Source organism: Thalassophryne amazonica, chromosome 15 (genome assembly GCF_902500255.1).
Source record: "Thalassophryne amazonica chromosome 15, fThaAma1.1, whole genome shotgun sequence".
NCBI lineage: Eukaryota > Metazoa > Chordata > Actinopteri > Batrachoidiformes > Batrachoididae > Thalassophryne > Thalassophryne amazonica.
The window spans coordinates 42,906,324-42,928,379 of record NC_047117.1 but is presented as its reverse complement, the minus strand read 5'-3'; the positions used below and the strand labels follow the sequence as shown (position 1 = coordinate 42,928,379).

Here is a 22,056-nt window from a genome sequence, read left to right as displayed (position 1 = left end):
GAGCCCATTCAATCCCTCACGTGGCAGGTGTCAGCCAAATTTCAGGTGACACACACGGACATCTAACACCGCTCACTTGGCACTTAGAAAATGTGTGGCCATTCATACTGTTAGCATGAAAACAGTCAGCAGACAATCACTGTTGAGCTGGATGTGAAATATGTCTAAGTGCCCCCATGAGTGTGGCTTTGCAAACAGCAACACATGATCACATGGGGGCCGGACAGGCAGGTCAGAGCACACACAGCACAGTGTGCGCTCTGATTCTCTGGTCAGCTGCTGACCATGCTTATGACATAACTGTATGAAGTAACTATAAAATGCAACTGTTTAAAGTAATTAATAAAGTAACTTTTCAAAGTTACTGTGGCAACACTGGTTATACTCCTATAAACCTTACATTACAGATACATTGTCAGTCCCTCCCATAGGCCAGATAATGTATGTGAAACAATATGATCATCATAGTTGTAACACGATATGCAGGTGTTCTGTGCTGCTGGCCCACGACAAGTTGATGCATGTCACAGGCTCATCGCGGTGCACCACAATGCAGCAGAATGGTATGTGACAGCTGTAATACACCTATCATGACATAAATGCCATGTACCTCTGTAGAAGGAATGAAGGGAAACTGGTTCACCAGCTCTTCACAACATAAATAGAAATAAAAGCTCACCTTCAGAACAGCTCCAGTTGTATTTCACAGTGCAGGGTGACACCAGCAGAAGCTGCAGCCTGTGGTGACCACCCTCTCATTCTGCCAGCGCAGTGAGCTGCCAACATCAGCTTTGAATGCCTCATCCTCCATGGAATATAATTCCCATATGTTGCAATGCCCTGCTGCATGTCAGGACACATAACATGTGATCAAAAGCTCCACACAGTCTAAAGCAATGACTGATTGCCAGGGCACACGCATGGTCAGCTCATGGACGTAATATTCTGGAGAGAGGAAAGGTGTGGGGCTCTTTCATCTGCTTGAACAGCTGCGCGTGCATGAGGCTGGATCAAATGATTGCTCAGCTGCATGAGTGTGTGCTCATAAACAGCTGATTGCGTTGCTGTGTGTGCATGAGCCCATGTGGACAGCCACCAAATAGCTGATTCCATGATGGGTAAGGGAGGGGGGGGGGTGTGTGTGTGTGCAACGGGATGGAGGGGGCCGCTGATGCGGACGCTGGACGCTGTGTTTTATCCGGGACGTCGTCTGACTAGCACAGGAATTGTGAAAAGACGTGGACATCAGCACTTTTTTGGCACATTGAGACAGACGTGCGGAGGAATTCCGTGCTCCGCTCGGCTTTCCATGACAAAATCTCTTGTTAAAAGTGAAATCTGCCGGAAAATGGCTGATGTCCAGCTCTTGTGATAACCAGAGAAAGTGCACACGATGGTCTCGGATCCACAGAGCCATCCATTTAGAAATGATCCGGTGGTTTCTGGCTCTCGATGGCGGCACGGAGTGCGGCGTGCCGAGCGTCCTTAAAGCCGTCCTTAAAGCTGTAGTAACAGTCCTTATTCTCTGTGAAGCCCGTAAAATGTTCACCGAAAGCCAGATAAATTTTTCTAATGGTTTCCAGCTGCCAGTCTCTAACAGTTTCTGAAAAAATTCTGATGGGAAAAAAAGCCCAAATCATTCCGCCATTTCCTGACAATGAAAATCCGCCGAGGGGGCTGGACCACTCCTTACTCAAAGCCTGCTCACAGGCGAATGACGCAACCGACAGGCGTGGAAAAACTCACGCATGCGCACGAGGGTTCAAGCTTGTCTGACGCAATCACACGTGATTCAAATCCATATGGTTTTTGAAAAAATAATAAGGTCGGATACTTTTCTAATAGACCTCGTATATAGGAAGAAGGATGCTGAGGATGGAGCAACTAGGCATGAGGAGAAGAGGGAGGCCAAAGAGGAGGTTTATGGATGTGCTGAGGGAGGACATGCAGGTGGTTGGTGTGACAGAGGAAGATTCAGAGAACAGGGAGACATGCAAACGATTGATCTGCTCTGGTGACCCCTGGCGGGAGCAGCCGAAAGGGAAAGAAGACTGAATGTGTACCCAACAATAATGTCTAAACACAAATTTCAATTGAATCATGAGTCCTGTGTACCGTGACAGCCCTGTGGTGCAGTACTTCAGTTCAGGTCTGATGTTGGTTTTACATGCAGTCGCTAATTGTTGGCGAGCAGCTGCATATGTAGATTTCTATGAAGTAGGCAGAGAACTTTGTCTTCAAAGTTAAACTACTTACTGTCCATGATCATTTCATTTGAGCTTGTGATTCAGTTCTACGTACTCCAGGAATCCCGTAGGATTTATAATCGTTTAAAGAGGTTTAGTTGTAAAATGTATTGACTGAATTGATGTCTTCTTCATGGTGACATGCATGGCATAACACTTTGCAACTACCGCATGCTGGGTAATCGAGAGAGTCTGGAGTTTTGCCGGTGGGCTGGTCCAACCTGGGGCCGTTGTGAGGGGGTGTTAATATACATGCATACATATATGACCACCGCTAACTGTTAGGCTACACAGCAAGACACTTGGGCTGCTGTATCTTAAAGAGAAGACATTAAGTGTTATAAATGTTTTACAATCACGAAAATTCACAAGAAAATAACTTAAGACTGCTTCTTTTGTAATGCTGTTATCTTTTCCAAAGCCTAAGGTAGGGACATACCATTACATGTTTAACTCCTCTATGCATTCATTGCAGTTAGTTCAGTCCAATGAAGCCCTAGCAAGTATAGGACGAGTGGCCCGACGTGTGGTTTTTTAACGTACAATGTGATCAGTCAGATCATATCAGAGCATCGGGCCATACAGTGTGAGAACATGAATCGTGCGCTCTGAACTTTTAAACCCTCCGTTTTTGTTGCACAGTTTGAGCTGGAGCCAAGTACAATGATTGAAAATATCGTACAGTGTATGCCCAGCTTAACTAACTTTTAGTTTCTATTATAAGCCACCCATTCTTCACAGTCAGCACATAAATGGCACAGCAGAACTCTTATTATCCCTGTGCGCTGGCAGTTTGTGGGCCGGTTGGATATGAAACTCCCGGGCTGAAAAATGTTCCCAGCATGCCCCTGCTTGGCAACATTACATTTCATTTGCCAAAGGGATTCTCAGTTGCCTTTCTATTATTACATGACATTGACATACTTCCTCACCCTCTCTAAGTCCACATCATCAGACAGTTTCATGTTTTTGGTGTGAATCTGCAGGATCTCCAGTCTGCCAGTTGAATCTGGGATTCCAACATCTATCTCACGGTCAAACCTGCCTGGATAGAGAGAGACATGGCCGTGATTGTGAAGTCGTACACTTGTGTGTATGACTGTGTTAAGTATTTGAATGTATGTGGTTTCTCTCACCAAAGCGTCTTAGAGCAGGGTCCACACTGTTTGGCCGGTTTGTGGCTGCCATTACAACCACATGTGCTCGTTGCTTCAGACCATCCATCAGAGTCAGCAACTGGGACACGATGCGCCTCTCCACCTCACCATGGGTCTGCATGCACATGGTCATAAACATTTTCATTTTTGCTATGTTTTATCACATCGCAACTACAAAAGAGCTGTTGCCGAACACACCAGACCCTGAGTCAGTGGCAGGGGTTAGTAGGATGTTTGCTTTGGTTTACCTTCTCTCTTTTTGGAGCAATGGCATCCAGTTCATCAATAAAGATGATGGCTGGGGCGTTTTTCTCTGCCTCTTCAAATGCCTTTCTTAAGTTGCTCTCTGACTCTCCTGCTAGTTTGCTCATGATCTCAGGCCCTTATTACACAGAATGATGTACAGCATGTGAAACACAGAGCCACAAACATAATTAGTAAATCGAAAAACTCCTCCAAACTAAACTTGAAAAATAAATTTAATTTTCTTAGTCTGCAACACAATGCACAAAGTCATTTTGTAGTTATGGTAGTGCAACAACCACACAAACCTGGGACCTCATTTATCAAACACTGTACAGAATTCACACTAAAAGTATACCTGTGAAAACTACATGGGTGCATACATTCGTATGCACACCTGCAAGGAAAATCTTTGTAAAATAACAGATTACTTTGAATTGCACACACGTTGATCTGCCACATAACCCGCCCTCTACACGCCCACATTCAACCACAAATAATCAATGCAAAAACAGCTCATGAATATTCAGAAAACACATGAAGCCTGAAACATACATTTATCATGGAAACCGAGAGGAACAGCAGGAAAATAAACTTTTCTGAAACAGATATCAAAGTGTTTTGTGTGTGGGCTCAGTAGAAGGATGATAAAACCAGTAACTGCAGCAAGCGGCAGCACTACGTGGTACTGGCAAGCCCACAAGTACTTGTAGTTTTGAAGCTAACCATTGTAATGACGTCCACTGATGGTGCAGCATATTTCTTCTTAATTTTGACATCACATTCACTTATGGACATACTGTAACTTTGACCAGTTTTATCAAGCTTACCACAGGGACTGGAATGAATACTATATATACTATAGAGTGCACTCTGGTCTGATATAGGAGTTCCTTAAAGTGTTCCTTCCAGCAGCAGATTGCATACTCATTTGAAGTCAACAGAGTCCCATCCTTACTGTAGACAGCTTGAATGGTTCCCCGTTTTCCCCACCTGAGGTCCCTCACGGTCCGCCAGAAGCACCTTGGTGCGAACTCTTCCCACACCTGCTGCTTTGCCTCCCACACAGCAGAGGCTGCCAACCTTCGGGCTTGTCAAGATCAGTCGAGGGCCTTAGTGGACCAGACCTGGGTGGCAGGGGTTAGCTCTGGGGGTGTGGAACGTCACCTCGCTGTGGGGAAAGGAGCCGTAGCCTGTGTGGGAGGTGGAATAATACCAGTTAGTGGGCCTCACCTCCATACACAGCCTCAGCTCTGGAACCACTCTCCTTGATAGGGTTTGGACCTTATTATTCTCTGGAGTTGCCCAGGGTGTGAGGTGCTGGGTGGGTGTGGGTATACTCATGAGTCCCCAGCTGAGCGCTGCTACATTGTAGTGGTAGATGAGAGGGTTGCCTCCCTATGCCTTTGGGTGGTGATGGGAAAACGCTGACTGTTGTTTGTGCGTATGCACCAAGCAGCAGTTTGGAGTATTCAGCCTTCTTGTAGTCCCTGAATGGAGTCCTCTATGGGGCTCCAGTGGGGGACTCCATTGTTGTGCTGGGGGACTTCAAGGCACACATGGGCAATGACAAAGACACCTGGAGAGTCATGATTGGGAGGAACGGCCTCCCCGATTTAAACCTGAATGGTCTTTTGTTATTGGACTTCTGTGCTAGTCATGGGCTGTCCATAACAAACACCATGTTTGAACATAAGGATGCTCATAAGTGGACATGGTACCGGAGCACCCTAGGACGAAGATTGATTTTGTGATCGTATCATCTGATCTGAGGCCGCATGTTCTGGACACTCGGGTGAAGAAGAGGGGCAGAGCTGTCAAATGATTACCATCTGGTGTTGAGTTGGATCACAGGGTGGGGGAGGACTTTGGACAGACCTGGTAAGGCCAAACGAATAGTGCGGGTGAACTGGGAAGATCTGGAGGAGACCACTGTCTGACAGATGTTCAACTCTCAATTCCGGTGGAGCCTACAATTGCTGATAGTGGGAATTATTTTATTGCTTAGTTTTTTTGTTTTTCTTTTTATATACTTTTTTTTTATTTATTTTAATTATAATAATTATTAACTAGTGGTAGTATGCTGTTTTTATTGTGTTTTGTTCTGCATTTTGTTGTGATAAGTGCTATATAAACTGTTGGGTCCGCTCCTGGCTACCTGGTTGTGCCCTCTGTTCATGGATTGTGTCGTGTCCTGTTTGTTTCCCACTCCCCCTGTGGCTTTCAGCGCATGTGTGTGTGTGTCTGTTTGTGTGTGTGTGTGTGTGTGTGTACATCCGCGTGTGTGCCCCTTGTGGTTTGTCCTTGGTCAGTCTCTCTGTCATCATTGGAGTCAGTTCTCTGTCTGTGTTTTGTTATCATGTTCCCCTTGCCACCTGTTCAAAAATGTTTCCCGTGCCGTCTCTTCACCTTATGTTCCCCTTGCTACATGTTCCCTTTATGTTCCCCTTGCCACCTGTTCACCTTATGTTTCCCATGCCACCTGTTCACCTTATGTTTCCCATGCCTTCTGTTCACTTTATATTCCCCTTGCCACCTGTTCACCGTATGTTCTCCTTGCCTCCTGTTTACCTTATATTCCCCTTGCTACCTGTTCACTTTATGTTCCCCTTGCCAACTGTTCATCTTGTGTTTTCCATGCCTTCTGTTCACCTTATGCTCCCTTTGCCACCTGTTCACCTTATGTTCTCCTTGCCTCCTGTCCACCTTATGTTCCCATGGTTTGCACCGTTTTTATCTTTGAGTTCCAGATTACTTTTCAGCATGAATTCTTGATGTAATTTTGGTTATCATATAGTTCTTGTGATAGTTTGATTATTTATCTCTTTTTTATGTGTTCTTTTTTCTTGGAGCAGCCAATCTGCTCTGTGTAAGCCTGATCCCGTCAGATCTCAGAAGCTAAGCAGTGCGGGACCTGGTTAGTACTTGGATGGGAGACCTCTTTGGAACACTAGCGGCTGTGTGTTTCTCCAGGTAACACTGGAGTTGCATCAGGAAGGGCATAGGGCGTAAAACCTGTGCCAAATATCAATGCGGATCTGGTTGTATCCGCTGTGGCGACCCCGAACACAAAATGGGGCAGCCTAATGGACAACAACATGTGTTCTTAGTTCTTGATGTTATGCTTTCTCTGATTTTGCACACTTGGGAGTTCCAGGTTTATTTACTGTGTGTATTCCTTGATTTAGTTTTTGGATATTGTTTAGTTCTTATTGTAGGTTGTAGTTGACTATATGTTGCCTCCCTTTATACTTGCTGTTTTCATGTCAGTCTTTTCACTTTGGCACTTTACACTGAGTTCCATGGTTGTTTTTGGTATTGTGTACTTTGATTTATATTTTGGTTTTGTTTTTTGTTTTGTTTTTTTCTTCTGCTCAGGTTATGTTTGTTACTGTATGTTTTCATTTACCCTTAGATGTTTGCAAAGTTCATTTCACCTTTTGGTTGGTTCTTGACTTTTGTGCCATCACACACTTGTTCAGGGGATGGCATTGAGGCTACCTTCCACCTGTCAGCACCGGCAGTGGGGCCCGGAGGAGCCTCCAGGCTCCTCAGTTGAGCTGGCTCTTGGCTCCGGGGTGGGCGTGGGGCACCCCAACCCTTGTGCCATATTTTGCAGGTTGATGGGTGGGTCAGGAAGCATGCTAGAGGAAGTAAAGGTGATTGGTCCTACCTCTGAAGATGTCATCGAGGGGTCACAAGTTTCGGCCCCTGATGGCATTACAGAGGAGCAGGCCGCCTCTGCACCCAACATGTCCCCGGAGACCAGTCTGACCTTGCACGGGAGATGTAGATGGGGTCTTGGCAACCTCCACAATGGATGATGTCATTGGGGAGCACTCTGCCCCAACACTTGAGGACATCGATGCAGACCCGGCTGTCTCCATACCATATGACAGGGGTGGCCAAGTTCAGTCCTCGAGAGCTACCTTCCTGACACTCTTAGTTGTCTCCCTGCTCCAACACACTTGAATCCAATGAAACACTCGTTAGCAGACTTTTAATGAGCCTTTCATTGCACCCCTTTTATGACACCCCTGCCATATGACATCATCATGGAGTCATCATCAGTCATGATGATGGAGGCATCATCATCTGCCTTCAGCAGCCAAAGATATCACTGGGGAGCTGTCCACTCCCCCTGCAGAGGATGTCGCCATGGAACCATCCACTTCAGATAACGTCGGGGGCCATCTCTAAGCATTCAGCCACTGCTTTTGTGAACTGCTGTGGGCCGTGCGGCTGCCCTGCTGACTCTGTACCGAACTCTGGGGAGCTGTGCAGCTGATCTCTTTCTGCCAAGAACTCCTGCCAGCCGAAAGGCCAATCTCCTGTCTCTACTGGGTACTCCTGCTGGCCTCATGATAGACACCCAGACCCAGTTGGTGGGTTCCGATGACTGCTCTCATTGGACGCAGTTGTTGGCCCTTACTGGCTGCCGAGCTAGCTATCGGCTTTGACCGCCAGCATCATTCGGGTATGTATCCCTTTGTGCAATAACTGGTTTTGGAATCTGTCACTTGGGTGTTCCTCCATTATTTATGAATATGCTGTTCTAGTTGACATACATCAGTTTGGTTTGCTGTCTATCAAAGGGAAAACTTATCATGGCACAGCCAGACTAATTGTCAAACTCAGAATTAGTTTGAAAATTAGGAAATATATGAAGCAAATTTATTTGCAGAGTGAATGGCCTAGTTTACTAAATTTACTAAAATTACAGGCATCATGAATTTTGTGTTTCTGTGCATCATTAAATGTGGTGTCATAACAAACTCTCTCCACACCCCCAACTCTGACTGAATTCCAGAGTCCAGAGGTTATAAATGAGGCTCCAGGTGATTGCGCTGTCTGTCTCACCATTGATCAGAAAGAAGAAGGCACCAGTTTCGTTGGCTACAGCCCGCGCAACCAGAGTCTTTCCTGTGCCTGCAGGGCCATACAAAAGGATACCCCTGGGGGGCTGAGGGAAAGAACGGAACACCATACCAGTTCAGGACGAGTGACATTCATGACAATCGAATAGATAACATAATGTCTTGTCTATGTGAGTACTCAACCTTAACTCCAATAGCCTTGAAGAGACCCGGGTGTCTGAGAGGAAGCTCTACCATCTCTTTGATCTGGGCCAGCTGCTTTCGACAGCCTCCGATGTCATCATACCCAATGTCATTAAGACTCTCCTCCTCCTCCTATCACATCACACAGATCAGGTTATTTGCCAAGTTTATTATGCCAATTAGACAGACAGACACACTTCACCTGGCTGCACTACATTTAGGGATGGACTGAATGAATGTCTGCCTGGTCTGCTTGCTTGGATGCCATTCAGCAGGATGCAAATGTGGATGTGTCAATGCACAGCACCAGTGCATGGTCCCAGATCTAACCTACTGGGATAGTTCCCCCCACCCATCTTCCCTGTGACCTTTAACAGGATTTGCAGCAGGAAATTAATGGATGATGGATGGATGGGTTCTTTAAATTGAAATATTATAATGGCTTTTCCCCATTCATTTGAATGAGAAAGTGTGTCCAAACCTTTAACTGGTACTGTATACGGAGTCTGCACCAGGTGGTCCCAAGATGAGTGCAAGTGGCTGGTGAGACAATCGAACTTGAAAAAATCTGAATTGTTCAAACCAGCATAGGTTTAGCCAACCTTTCCTGACCTGTGCTGATCTAAGTTGACCTCCACCAGGACCCACATGAGTTGTGTGGAGGCGCTGCTCAGAAAAATGTGTCAGATGATGAGCCAGTGGATTCATAAATTTTAGTTTAATTTCAGTTTTGCACTTTTTTAATTGCCAATAGTTTTTCCAAATATGCAAGCTACTCAATTTCAGCCAGCTAATATAGTTTCCTGAACAGTACATCTAAATTCTGTACATGAACTTTTAAAGCCATACACTTTGACAGACAATATTTACTGTATATTTCATGGTAGAAGTAAAAGGCAACAACAAGGGAAAATGAGCAAGATGCTAAAAGTGTGTGTGTGTGTGTTTTTTTTTTTTTTTTTGCCTCAAAAGACAAATTTAGTTTGTGTCTACATTAAATGTTGGACAAGTGCCAGTACAAATCAAAAGGCTCCTAAATCTGTCACCTCTCTTTTGATTGGCTCTCCCTCACAGTAGATGACGGTGTCTGGAGCGACAATGCAGTGAGGGTTGGGGTCAGTCTCCACCACCTTGAACTCTACTGCTCGCATGCTGCCCCTCACTTGGAAGATGTCACCTGATAAAAGATGAAGGTGTCACTTGACCATATGAGCAACAGCTGTGCTGTTAAATAAGAACATGTGTTTTATTTTAAACAAATGTGATCATAAATAGGGATAGCCATGAATGCAAGCAGGAGGCTTCACTGACAAAATATAGCAGACTCTTTTCAGTCACAGGGATGATACCTTTGTGAATCGGCCGATACGCCTCCAGAAAGTAGGGTTTGAGAAAAACTTCAAAGAGGTTCCCTGTCAATCCCTCAATGGTGTCATCTATAGGAAGAACATGGATCCGTTTCCCATACTTGATATCAGGGCAGGCATGGATACTGAGTTTACACAAACACATCACAGTCATGACAAATGATCACCGAGGTTGAAAGTGCACTATTCCTTCATCCATATCCAAATTTTCAATCCAATTAAAACAGTGAAAATGGACATAAATAAAAGAAAAATGTGGTTGAAAATGGACTTGTGTGTTATTTTACATTTCAACAATTATAGTTTTTCTTAATCATACCAATCGTTTTCATGTTTGAACCCCAAATCTTGATGAAAGATACATATCACTGGAAAATATATTCAAAACTGTAAACACTGAAAAAAATAAAGAAGTTAAAAAGCTGTCTTTCCTGAGTGCCATTAGCTTTTACTCATGTTGGTACACCATTACAATCAACTCACGATTAGCTGAAACAACATTTCTAGCCATAATCCATCATAGTGAAGAACTTAACTGGTTGTAGCTTTCATTTGCAGTGCAAAGCACTTTGCTGCTATTGCAACAGTGTCACTGTAAAATGCTGACAAAAGATCAACATCATCAACTTCATACGAATCACATCAAGAAAACAGGTCAGGCCTCAGGTCTGGGAGGATGTTCTGGTGCCATGCATCACCACACCTAAGACAGTACCACCTACCACATTAAATCCTACAATGCAACCACCATGACAGACAAATGCTCCATCTCCACATCCCAAAGGTAGCTAGTATCTATAGTAGTAGTATTTTTCAATGACACCTGTGTGGTATTTGGGTATCCCCTTGGCCTTTTACAGTTGCTCGGGTCCTCAGTACTGAGGCACCTGCATGGTGGATCTTGACCAGAGAAGGAGACACATGACCAAAAAGTTATAGCTCACATTCCCTCACAATGTAAGTGGTACATCTCATCTGCTTCTACCTTAGAAACTTTTAATTTGACACAATGTCATTCCAACAGTCAAGAGTACCCAAGTGTCCTCTGAAGAAATCTCATACCACCAACATCCAGTTGACACAACAGGTGACAGTCTCACAACCACACAGTAAAGGTGGTATCTCACTGGGCTTCAACAAAGTGTGAATGACATTTGTGGAATGAGTCGCAAAATTTTGTGCAAGTGGATGGTGAAACAGTGAACAGTCTTGTAACTCTTCAGTTGAATTTTGAACTGTTCCAAATATTTGTGCAATAATTTTTCTCTCTAAATATTCACAGAGTCCTCGCTGGCATCTCAAAAACTTCTGGCATGTTTTGATTGAATTCAGTCAGTACATGGACCTACTTATCTACTTGGTCACACATAAGAATTTACAGTCCCCGAACCAACCTGTAAACCTATTGCTTTGGCTTGCAAACAACTGATCCTCACCTCTTCTACACCTAGAGAATTCTTTGCTGTTTTAAAAGACTTATCATCCCCCCAGTCTCACAGTGGTCTGGTAACTCCATCATCCCCAGTCAACATTCTTTCCTCCTTCTATATCACCTGTGCTGGAATTCTGGACTCTATTGCCCCTTTTCAGTGTAAATCCACAAAACCATGGGCAGATCAATTAATGGGCAGATTAATTAATGCTTCGATCTTAAATATGATCAATCTATCTTTATTAGTTGGCTATGTGCCACAGGCTTTTAAGGTGGCAGTAATTAAACCATTACTTAAAAATCAATCAATCAATCAATTTTATTTATATAGCGCCAAATCACAACAAACAGTTGCCCCAAGGCACTTTATATTGTAAGGCAAGGCCATACAATAATTACGTAAAAACCCCAACGGTCAAAACAATTGTTCCCATCAACGTTCCCATCTTATCTTAGGGACCTCATAGTACCATATCACCCCAATAGAGTGCTTCGCTCTCAGACTGCAGGCTTACTTGTAGTTCCTAGGGTTTGTAAGAGTAGAATGGGAGGCAGAGTCTTCAGCTTTCAGGCTCCTCTCCTGTGGAACCAGCTCCCAATTCGGATCAGGGAGACAGACACCCTCTCTACTTTTAAGATTAGGCATAAAACTTTCCTTTTTGAAAAAGCTTATAGTTAGGGCTGGATCAGGTGACCCTGAACCATCCCTTAGTTATGCTGCTATAGACTTAGACTGCTGGGGGGTTCCCATGATGCACTGAGTGTTTCTTTCTCTTTTTGCTCTGTATGCACCACTCTGCATTTAATCATTAGTGATTGATCTCTGCTCTCTTCCACAGCATGTCTTTTTCCTGATTCTCTCCCCTCAGCCCCAACCAGTCCCAGCAGAAGACTGCCCCTCCCTGAGCCTGGTTCTGCTGAAGGTTTCTTCCTGTTAAAAGGGAGTTTTTTCCTTCCCACTGTCGCCAAGTGCTTGCTCACAGGGGGTCGTTTTGACCGTTGGGGTTTTTTCTGTAAATATTGTATGGCTTTTGCCTTACAATATAAAGCGCCTTGGGGCAACTGTTTGTTGTGATTTGGCGCTATATACACTCAACAAAAATATAAACGCAACACTTTTGGTTTTGCTCCCATTTTGTATGAGATGAACTCAAAGATCTAAAACTTTTTCCACATACACAATATCACCATTTCCCTCAAATATTGTTCACAAACCAGTCTAAATCTGTGATAGTGAGCACTTCTCCTTTGCTGAGATAATCCATCCCACCTCACAGGTGTGCCATACCAAGATGCTGATTAGACTCCATGATTAGTGCACAGGTGTGCCTTAGACTGTCCACAATAAAAGGCCACTCTGAAAGGTGCAGTTTTGTTTTATTGGGGGGGATACCAGTCAGTATCTGGTGTGACCACCATTTGCCTCATGCAGTGCAACACATCTCCTTCGCATAGAGTTGATCAGGTTGTCAATTGTGGCCTGTGGAATGTTGGTCCACTCCTCTTCAATGGCTGTGCGAAGTTGCTGGATATTGGCAGGAACTGGTACACGCTGTCGTATACGCCGGTCCAGAGCATCCCAAACATGCTCAATGGGTGACATGTCTGGTGAGTATGTCGGCCATGCAAGAACTGGGACATTTTCAGCTTCCAAGAATTGTGTAGAGATCCTTGCAACATGGGGCCGTGCATTATCCTGCTGCAACATGAGGTGATGTTCTTGGATGTATGGCACAACAATGGGATCTCGTCACGGTATCTCTGTGCATTCAAAATGCCATCAATAAAATGCACCTCTGTTCTTCGTCCATAACAGACGCCTGCCCATACCATAACCCCACCGCCACCATGGGCCACTCGATCCACAACATTGACATCAGAAAATCGCTCACCCACACGATGCCACACACGCTGTCTGCCATCTGCCCTGGACAGTGTGAACCGGGATTAATCCGTGAAGAGAACACCTCTCCAACATGCCAAACGCCAGCGAATGTGAGCATTTGCCCACTCAAGTCGGTTACAACGACGAACTGGAGTCAGGTCGAGACCCCGATGAGGACGACGAGCATGCAGATGAGCTTCCCTGAGACGGTTTCTGACAGTTTGTGCAGAAATGCTTTGGTTATGCAAACCGATTGTTTCAGCAGCTGTCAGCGTGGCTGGTCTCAGACGATCTTGGAGTTGAACATGCTGGATGTGGAGGTCCTGGGCTGGTGTGGTTACACGTGGTCTGCGGTTGTGAGGCTGGTTGGATGTACTGCCAAATTCTCTGAAACACCTTTGGAGACGGCTTATGGTAGAGGAATGAACATTCAATACATGAGCAACAGCTCTGGTTGACATTCCTGCTGTCAGCATGCCAATTGCACGCTCCCTCAAATCTTGCGACATCTGTGGCATTGTGCTGTGTGATAAAACTGCACCTTTCAGAGTGGCCTTTTATTGTGGGCAGTCTAAGGCACACCTGTGCACTAATCATGGTGTCTAATCAGCATCTTGATATGGCACACCTGTGAGGTGGGATGGATTATCTCAGCAAAGGAGAAGTGCTCACTATCACAGATTTAGACTGGTTTGTGAACAATATGTGAGGGAAATGGTGATATTGTGTATGTGGAAAAAGTTTTAGATCTTTGAGTTCATCTCATACAAAATGGGAGCAAAACCAAAAGTGTTGCATTTATATTTTTGTTGAGTGTAAATAAAATTGATTTGATTTGATTTGATCCTTGGTTAGATGATTCTAGATGATGATTGTCGACTAGTAAAATGGCTAGTTGTAGTCGAATATTATGACTAGTCATCCCATCCCTACTGTATTTGAACAGTTTCAATGGGTCTCTTTTTCAACTCTCACTAAAATAATGCAACATGCAGATGATCTGCTCTGTGTAAGCCTGATCCCATCAGATCTCAGAAGCTAAGCAGTGAGGGGTCTGGTTAGTACTTGGATGGGAGACCTCTTTGGAACACCAGTGGCTGTGTGTGTTTCTCCAGGTTACACTGGAGCTGCATCAGGAAGGGCATCCGGCGAAAAACTTGTGTCACATGCCATTGTGGATCTGGCTGTATCCGATGTGGACAACAACAACTAAATAATGCAACATATGAAAATGGACATTATTCCTGCTAAAATGGTGGTTGAGGGTTTTAATATGGTTTGTCATGAACTTGGGCACAAAAATGCAGGACACAATTGCATGACTGACTCAGGTGCGTAGTGTGAGAAAAAGGGTTTAATACAAAACCAGTCGGAGGTCGGTACACGGAAAGGTAGACAAAAAACAACAGCGGTTTCCAAATCATGAGACAAAAAGCAAGGTCTCAAAACAGGCAAGAGGTCCAATACATGGCTTGGTAAAATGACACACAAGGATTGGGAGAAAGGCCGATAGTGACACTAAATCTTTCCCTCATGTCTTTACCAGGAAGATGAACTGGTAATGACATGAGGGAAACAAAAGGCTTAAATATGGTGGTGATGAACATTTTATGGAGTGGGAGTTCTGCAATCCACAGTCATCTTGTAAGATTCTAATGACTTGATCAGGGCTTGGTGGGCCCACTCCAAGGTACTTTTGCATCTCCTTGCCATGGCCAATGCAGAAGGGACTAAGGAATCTGAGTCTATGGAAGGAAACAGACATGGTGAGAAGCCTGTTGATCAGTGGTGTCTAAAGTAGGGCCAAGGGTGCAGGTTTTCTTTGCAGCGACTGACTCCAGCAGATTATTTCACTGATGAACTCATGTTTATCACCCAAAATAGACTTCCTTAGGAGGGCGGCTGATGTCTCCCTTATAGACAGGGTGAGAAGCTCAGTCATCCATGGGGAGCTTGGAGTAGAGCTGAAGAGCCTTTGCATTGAAAGGAGTTCCAGGCATGGCCATCTGGGAGGAGACCCTGGGGAAGACCCAGGACTAGGTAGAGAGATTATATCTCCACACTGGCCTGGGAGTGCCTCGGGATCCCCCAGTCAGAGGTGGTCAATTTGGCCTGGGAAAGGGAAGTCTGGGGTCGCCTGCTGGAGCTGTTGTCCCCGTGACCCGATTCCGGATAAGGGGTTGAAGATGAGTCAGTGATGAGTGAGTGAGTGGATTGATAATACAGCTGCATTTCATTCTCATGAGTTAGATAATGTGACTGTAAAATTATGGCTATTATAGATGCAGCATCTCTTCATAATCTAATTTCAGGTTCAGATACCTTGCATTGTCATGCAGCGTTTTCAAATAGGTTGTGCAATGTTCATGACGAGTTCACACAAGTGGCACAAAATTAATGCGTGCCAGAAATTTTGAGCATTTCAAATTTCCTTTGCCAGAGTGGGAATCAAATTTGTGCAAGTGTCAAGGAGGCTTAAGGCTCAAACTCCTAGCGACAGACAGTAGGTTAGTGTCAGAACTAGAGTCAATAAACAAAGGAACCGTCTCTGAGGTAATTTATGACGAAACTGTGGCTTTGATCTCATTGTGCTCTACGTCTGTGCTAACAAGACTAGGACTCACCCTCACAGCTGGCTTCTGTAAAGCCCTGGAACCACAGACCTGGCAGCCTGAAATCAAGTGTCCTCCATGCTGGTTTCTGCTGCGTGTTGGTCATGGTTGACCTGAAGGACAGATTCCTGCAGTCGATCCTTCCCCTCCATGTGGGTGATCCATGACCTCCGGGTGTCTCTCTGACAGTCTCCTATCTATTTTAATTTCTAGTTTGATAGAGTCCAAATCCTATGGTAACTCGACAGCCATGAGCTGATCCCTAATATTCTCAGATAGTCTTTGGAAAAAGCAGCAGTTAATGCCACCATATTCCACACGCTCTTAGCGGCAAGTGTGCGAAAGTCTACAGAATAATGAACTGCTCTGCATTAAACTTGCCTTAATTTCAGTAATGAACCCGCAGCTTCCCAACCCAGACATGTGTGCTGAAGTACCTGCTCGAACACCTGAACAAAATGGTTAACTGATGAGCAGGTATCGGATCTGATGTATTCTGCACAGGACATGCTTTTGTGTGCATGTGCTAATTCAGAAGGTAGAATAATGCACAGTTTGCGCGCTCTAAAATGCATCTCCATTTGGTGCCGTGAATCAAACTTCCAGCTCTTTAAAAATGCAAAAGTAACTGGAGACAGACACAAAGCAGCCCACCGTTTTTTTGGCTGTTGTTGCTGGAAGTTCTTTCCTCTCTGATTATAAGCTGGGGTGAAAAGTTGCTCTCTTCAAAGGCATACTGGTTGCATTCCAGCTGTAAAGGACTGAATATCTGTTGGAGTTCCACTGCGTTCCAGCTTGCTTTCACCCCTGGGTGTCCCTTTATCAAGCTTCTTCACAAGGAGACTGACCTGAGAGCCTAACTGCCATTATCTATTCCTGACGCTTTACTAGCTCGATTAAACTGGAGCACAGAGTCATTAATGTCTCACCCTGCTGTGTAAGCTTTTGTCCCTGTGAGCGGAGCATCCAGTGGACAGGTGCAGAGTCTGCTGTGTCCATTTTTAGCCAGTTTATTCTGTCATAAACTTTTGTGTCCTGCACAAAAATGCAGGACACAATTGCAAGACCCACTCAGTTGTGTAGTGTGAGAAAAATGGTTTAATCCAAAACCAGGCAGAGGTCAGTACACGGAAAGGCATACAAAAAAAAAAAAACATGACTGTAACAAAGGCTGGTAGCGACGACACTAAGATACAATGAACAGGCAAAGACATGAGAGAAACAGAAGGCTTAAATATAGCGGGTGGTGACGAGGGAAATGAGGAACAGGTGTGCAGGAACACACAAGAAATGAGGCATGGCAAACAGAAGGGAAACACACTCAGACCCAAACCCCAGACACAAGACAAGAGCATACAGTGACCACAAACACAGACCTAAAAACAAGCAGTTCATAAAACAAAACATGTACTCAGTCCCACATGACACTGACCCTAGTTTACTGAGTTTCATCAAATCTTACCTTAGTTTGAGATCTGTGCCAACTGCTTTAAAATACACTGTGGATCGACCTCTTCTTAAAAATATCATCTGGACTCAGTTTTATCAAATTTTAAACCTGTTTCCCACTTGCCCTTTTTGGTTTAAGGTTTTAGACAAAGTTGTTTATACCCAATTGCAGTCATTTTTATAAAACAATTCTGTCTTTGGTTTCAGTCATCAGTAAGTCATTTTCAACCACTTATCCAGGTGTGACTTGTGGTAGCAGCAGAGCAAGCAGCTTATCCCACACTTCCCTTACAGACATAAAGACATGGATGACCTCTAATTTCCTGCTTTTAAACTCAGATAAAACTGAAGTTATTGTACTTATTATTGTACCACAAATCTTAGAAACATGGTGTCTAACCAGATCCTTACTCTGGATGGCATTACCCTGACCTCTAGTAATACTGTGAGAAATCTTGGAGTCATTTTTGATCAGGATATGTCATTCAAAGCGCATATTAAACAAATATGTAGGACTGCTTTTTTGCATTTACGCAATATCTCTAAAATCAGAAAGGTCTTGTCTCAGAGTGATGCTGAAAAACTAATTCATGCATTTATTTCCTCTAGGCTGGACTATTGTAATTCATTATTATCAGGTTGTCCTAAAAGTTCCCTAAAAAGCCTTCAGTTAATTCAAAATGCTGCAGCTAGAGTACTGACGGGGACTAGAAGGAGAGAGCATATCTCACCCATATTGGCTTCTCTTCATTGGCTTCCTGTTAATTCTAGAATAGAATTTAAAATTCTTCTTCTTACTTATAAGGTTTTGAATAATCAGGTCCCATCTTATCTTAGGGACCTCATAGTACCATATCACCCCAATAGAGCGCTTCGCTCTCAGACTGCAGGCTTACTTGTAGTTCCTAGGGTTTGTAAGAGTAGAATGGGAGGCAGAGCCTTCAGCTTTCAGGCTCCTCTCCTGTGGAACCAGCTCCCAATTCAGATCAGGGAGACAGACACCCTCTCTACTTTTAAGATTAGGCTTAAAACTTTCCTTTTTGCTAAAGCTTATAGTTAGGGCTGGATCAAGTGACCCTGAACCATCCTTTAGTTATGCTGCTATAGACGTAGACTGCTGGGGGGTTCCCATGATGCACTGTTTCTTTCTCTTTTTGCTCTGTATGCACCACTCTGCATTTAATCATTAGTGATCGATCTCTGCTCCCCTCCACAGCATGTCTTTTTCCTGGTTCTCTCCCTCAGCCCCAACCAGTCCCAGCAGAAGACTGCCCCTCCCTGAGCCTGGTTCTGCTGGAGGTTTCTTCCTGTTAAAAGGGAGTTTTTCCTTCCCACTGTAGCCAAGTGCTTGCTCACAGGGGGTCGTTTTGACCGTTGGGGTTTTACATAATTATTGTATGGCCTTGCCTTACAATATAAAGCGCCTTGGGGCAACTGTTTGTTGTGATTTGGCGCTATATAAAAAAATTGATTGATTGATTGATTGATTCCCTATCCTCGGCCAAGTCCTGTAACTCTTCCCGGGGATCCCATGGCATTCCCAATTCAGCTGGGAAATGTAATCTCTCCAGCGTGTCCTGGGTCTTCCCTGGGGCCTCCTCCTGGTTGCACATGACTGGAAGCCCTCACTAGGGAGACGACCAGGGGGCATCATCATCAGATGCCCAAACCACCTCAACTGTCTCCTTTTGATGTGAAGAAGTAGCAGCTCTACTCCCTCTGGGATAATTGAGCTTCTCACCTTGTCCAGGATTGTAAGCACAGGTACTCAATGGAGGAATCTAATTTCTAGCCGCTTGCTTGTCCAATCTTATTCTTTTAGTTGTTAACCTAAGCTCATAACCATAGCTGAGGACAGGAGCGTAATTCGACTGGTAAATTGAGAGCCTTGCCTTCCAGCTCAACTCCTTCTTTGCCATGGTCGTCTGGTACAAAGTTCATAAAATGTCAGACGGCGCCCTAATCCGTTTATCGATCACCTGCTCCAATTTACCCGTGCAAGACCCAGAGATAGTAATTCTGCCCTAACCCAGAAGTGACAATCCACCATTTTCCAGCACAGCAGTCAACTCTAGCTTCTTTTGGTTGTGGTTTTTAACAAAAGTCAAACCTTTTCTTTCCCATTTGGAGCTTGAAAAAGCTATTCATGCTTTCATCAGCTCAACACTCAGCTACTGTAATGCAATTTATACTGCCATTTCTCAGTCTGCGATTACTTACTTGCAGCTGGTGCAAAATGCTGCAGCCCCATCTTTAAACTAACACCCCCAGATGTGAGCACATTACCCCGATCCTCTACCTCCTGCTATGGCTTCCTAACCACTGTTGAATTGATTTTTAAATTTTAATATTTTCTTTTAAAGCTCTTACTGGTTTTGCACCACCTCATTTCAGTGAGGTATTGGTGCTACATGACCAAATCCGGGTTCTGAGGTCATCCAATCTCTGTCTGTTGGAGGTTCCCAGATCTACAGTGGGGTAAAAAGTCTTTATTCAACCCCTGATTGTGCAAGTTCTCCTACTTAGAAAGATGAGAGAGGTCTGTAATTTTCAATATAGGTACACATCAACTATGAGAGACAAAATGAGAAAAAAAAATCCAGAAAATCACATCATAGGGTTTTTAAAGCATTTAACTGTAAACCATGGTGGAAAATAAGTATTTGGTCACCCACAAACAAGCAAGATTTTTGGCTCTCACAGACCTGTAACTTCTTCTTTAAGAAGCTTTTCTGTCCTCCACCTGCTACCTGTATTAATTGCATCTGTTGGAACTCATTATCTCTATAAAAGACACATGACCACAGCCTCAAACAGTCAGACTCCAAACTCAACCATGGCCAAGACCAAAGAGCTGTCGAAGGACACCAGGAAGAATATTGTAGATGTGCACCAGGCTGGGAAGAGAGAGTCTACAATAATCAAGCAGGTTGGTGTGAATAAATCAACTGTGGGAGCAATTGTAAGAAAATGGAAGACATACAAGACCACCGATAATCTCCCTCGATCTGGGGCTCCACGCAAGATGTCATCCTGTGGGCTCAAAATGATCATGAGAACAGTGAGCATAAATCCCAGAACTACACAGAGGGACCTAATGAATGACCTGCAGATAGTTGGGATCAAAGTAACAAAGGCTACACACTATGCACAGAGGGACTCAAATCCTGCAGTGACAGACGTGTCCCCTGCTTAAGCCAGTACATGTCCAGGCCCGTCTGAAGTTTGCCAGAGAGCATATGGATGATCCAGAAGAGGACTGGGAGAATATCATGTGGTCAGATGAAGCCAAAATAGAACATTTTGGTAAAAACTCAACTCGTTGTGTTTGGAGGAAGAAGAATGCTGAGTTGCATTCCAAGAACACCATATCTACTGTGAAGCATGGGGGTGGAAACATCATGCTTTGGGGCTGTTTTTCTGCAAAGGGGACAGGACGACTGATTTGTGCTAAGGGAAGAATGAACGGGGCGATGTATCGTGAGAGCATTGACGATGTAACGTGACTGGGTCTTCCGGCAATGAAGGACTGTCTCCGTATAAAGCATTTCAAGGTCCTGGAGTGGCCAAGCCAGTCTCCAGACCTCAACACCACAGAAAATTTGTTAAGGGAGTTGAAAGTCTGTGTTGCCCAGCAACAGCCCCAAAACATCACTGCTCTAGAGATCTGCATGGAGGAATAGGCCACAATACCAGCTACAGTGTGTGGAAACCTGGTGAAGACTTACAGGAAATGTTTGACCTTTGTCATTGCCAACAAAGATTATGTTACAAAGCTACCGCATGCTGGGTAATCGGGAGAGTCGGGAGTTTTCCTGGTGGGCTGGTCCAACCTGGGGCCGTTGTGAGGGGGTGTTAATATATGCATACATATATGACCACCACTAACTGTTAGGCTACACAGCAAGACACTTGGGCTGCTGTATCTTAAAGAGAAGACATTAAGTGTTATAAATGTTTTACAATCACGAAAATAACTTAAGACTGCTTCTTTTGCAACGCTGTTATCTTTTCCAAAGCCTAAGGTAGGGACATACCATTACACGTTTAAGACCCCTATGCAGTCATTACAGTTAGTTCAGTCCAATCAAGCCCTGTGTGCTCAGATGGGACTTGCACTACTAGCAAGTATAGGAGGAATGGCCCGTGAGTGAAAAGATGGACAGAAAAAAGCCAGGTGTAGCTGAAAAAGCTAGATTAACCCTTAGATGCATAAGTGGGTCAAAAATGACCCGGTGTGGTTGTTTTCTTGAAATATATTTGTAATGAAAAATTTTTATCATTTCATATTCCAGGTATTACTCAAAAAACATGTTTTTGATATAATGACATTTACATTTTGAACTTACCTTTTATACATTTTAAGAAATTGTAGTTTTTGTATTACTACCCCAAGCTTCCATAAGTGGGTCAAAAATGACCTGCATGCATTTTCTATGGAATCCAAAGGGAACCTTTGATTCTTATCAACTGTGGCTGTCAGGAATAAATTAACTGCAGACCACACTCACTATATCAGAAGTCTCATCCCTCAGGAAACACATTTGATGATAAGAGGACCAGAGCATTCTGACTGGAAACAGACTATATTCTGCCATGTATGGG

General features: G+C 44.2%; 1 protein-coding gene across 1 annotated transcript in view; it reads right to left on the bottom strand.

Moving 5' to 3' along the window:
* Positions 1-22,056, bottom strand: part of zgc:136908 (uncharacterized protein LOC563679 homolog) — a 55,974-nt gene that overhangs the window by 16,659 nt on the left and 17,259 nt on the right. Inside the window, exons 4-10 of the mRNA XM_034188857.1 lie at positions 10,056-10,198; positions 9,753-9,883; positions 8,707-8,838; positions 8,507-8,609; positions 3,652-3,785; positions 3,383-3,518; positions 3,179-3,291 (exon numbers count right to left, since the gene is read on the bottom strand). Coding sequence (XP_034044748.1) covers positions 3,179-3,291; positions 3,383-3,518; positions 3,652-3,785; positions 8,507-8,609; positions 8,707-8,838; positions 9,753-9,883; positions 10,056-10,198 — 892 coding nt within the window. The remainder of the gene's footprint in view (positions 1-3,178; positions 3,292-3,382; positions 3,519-3,651; positions 3,786-8,506; positions 8,610-8,706; positions 8,839-9,752; positions 9,884-10,055; positions 10,199-22,056) is intronic.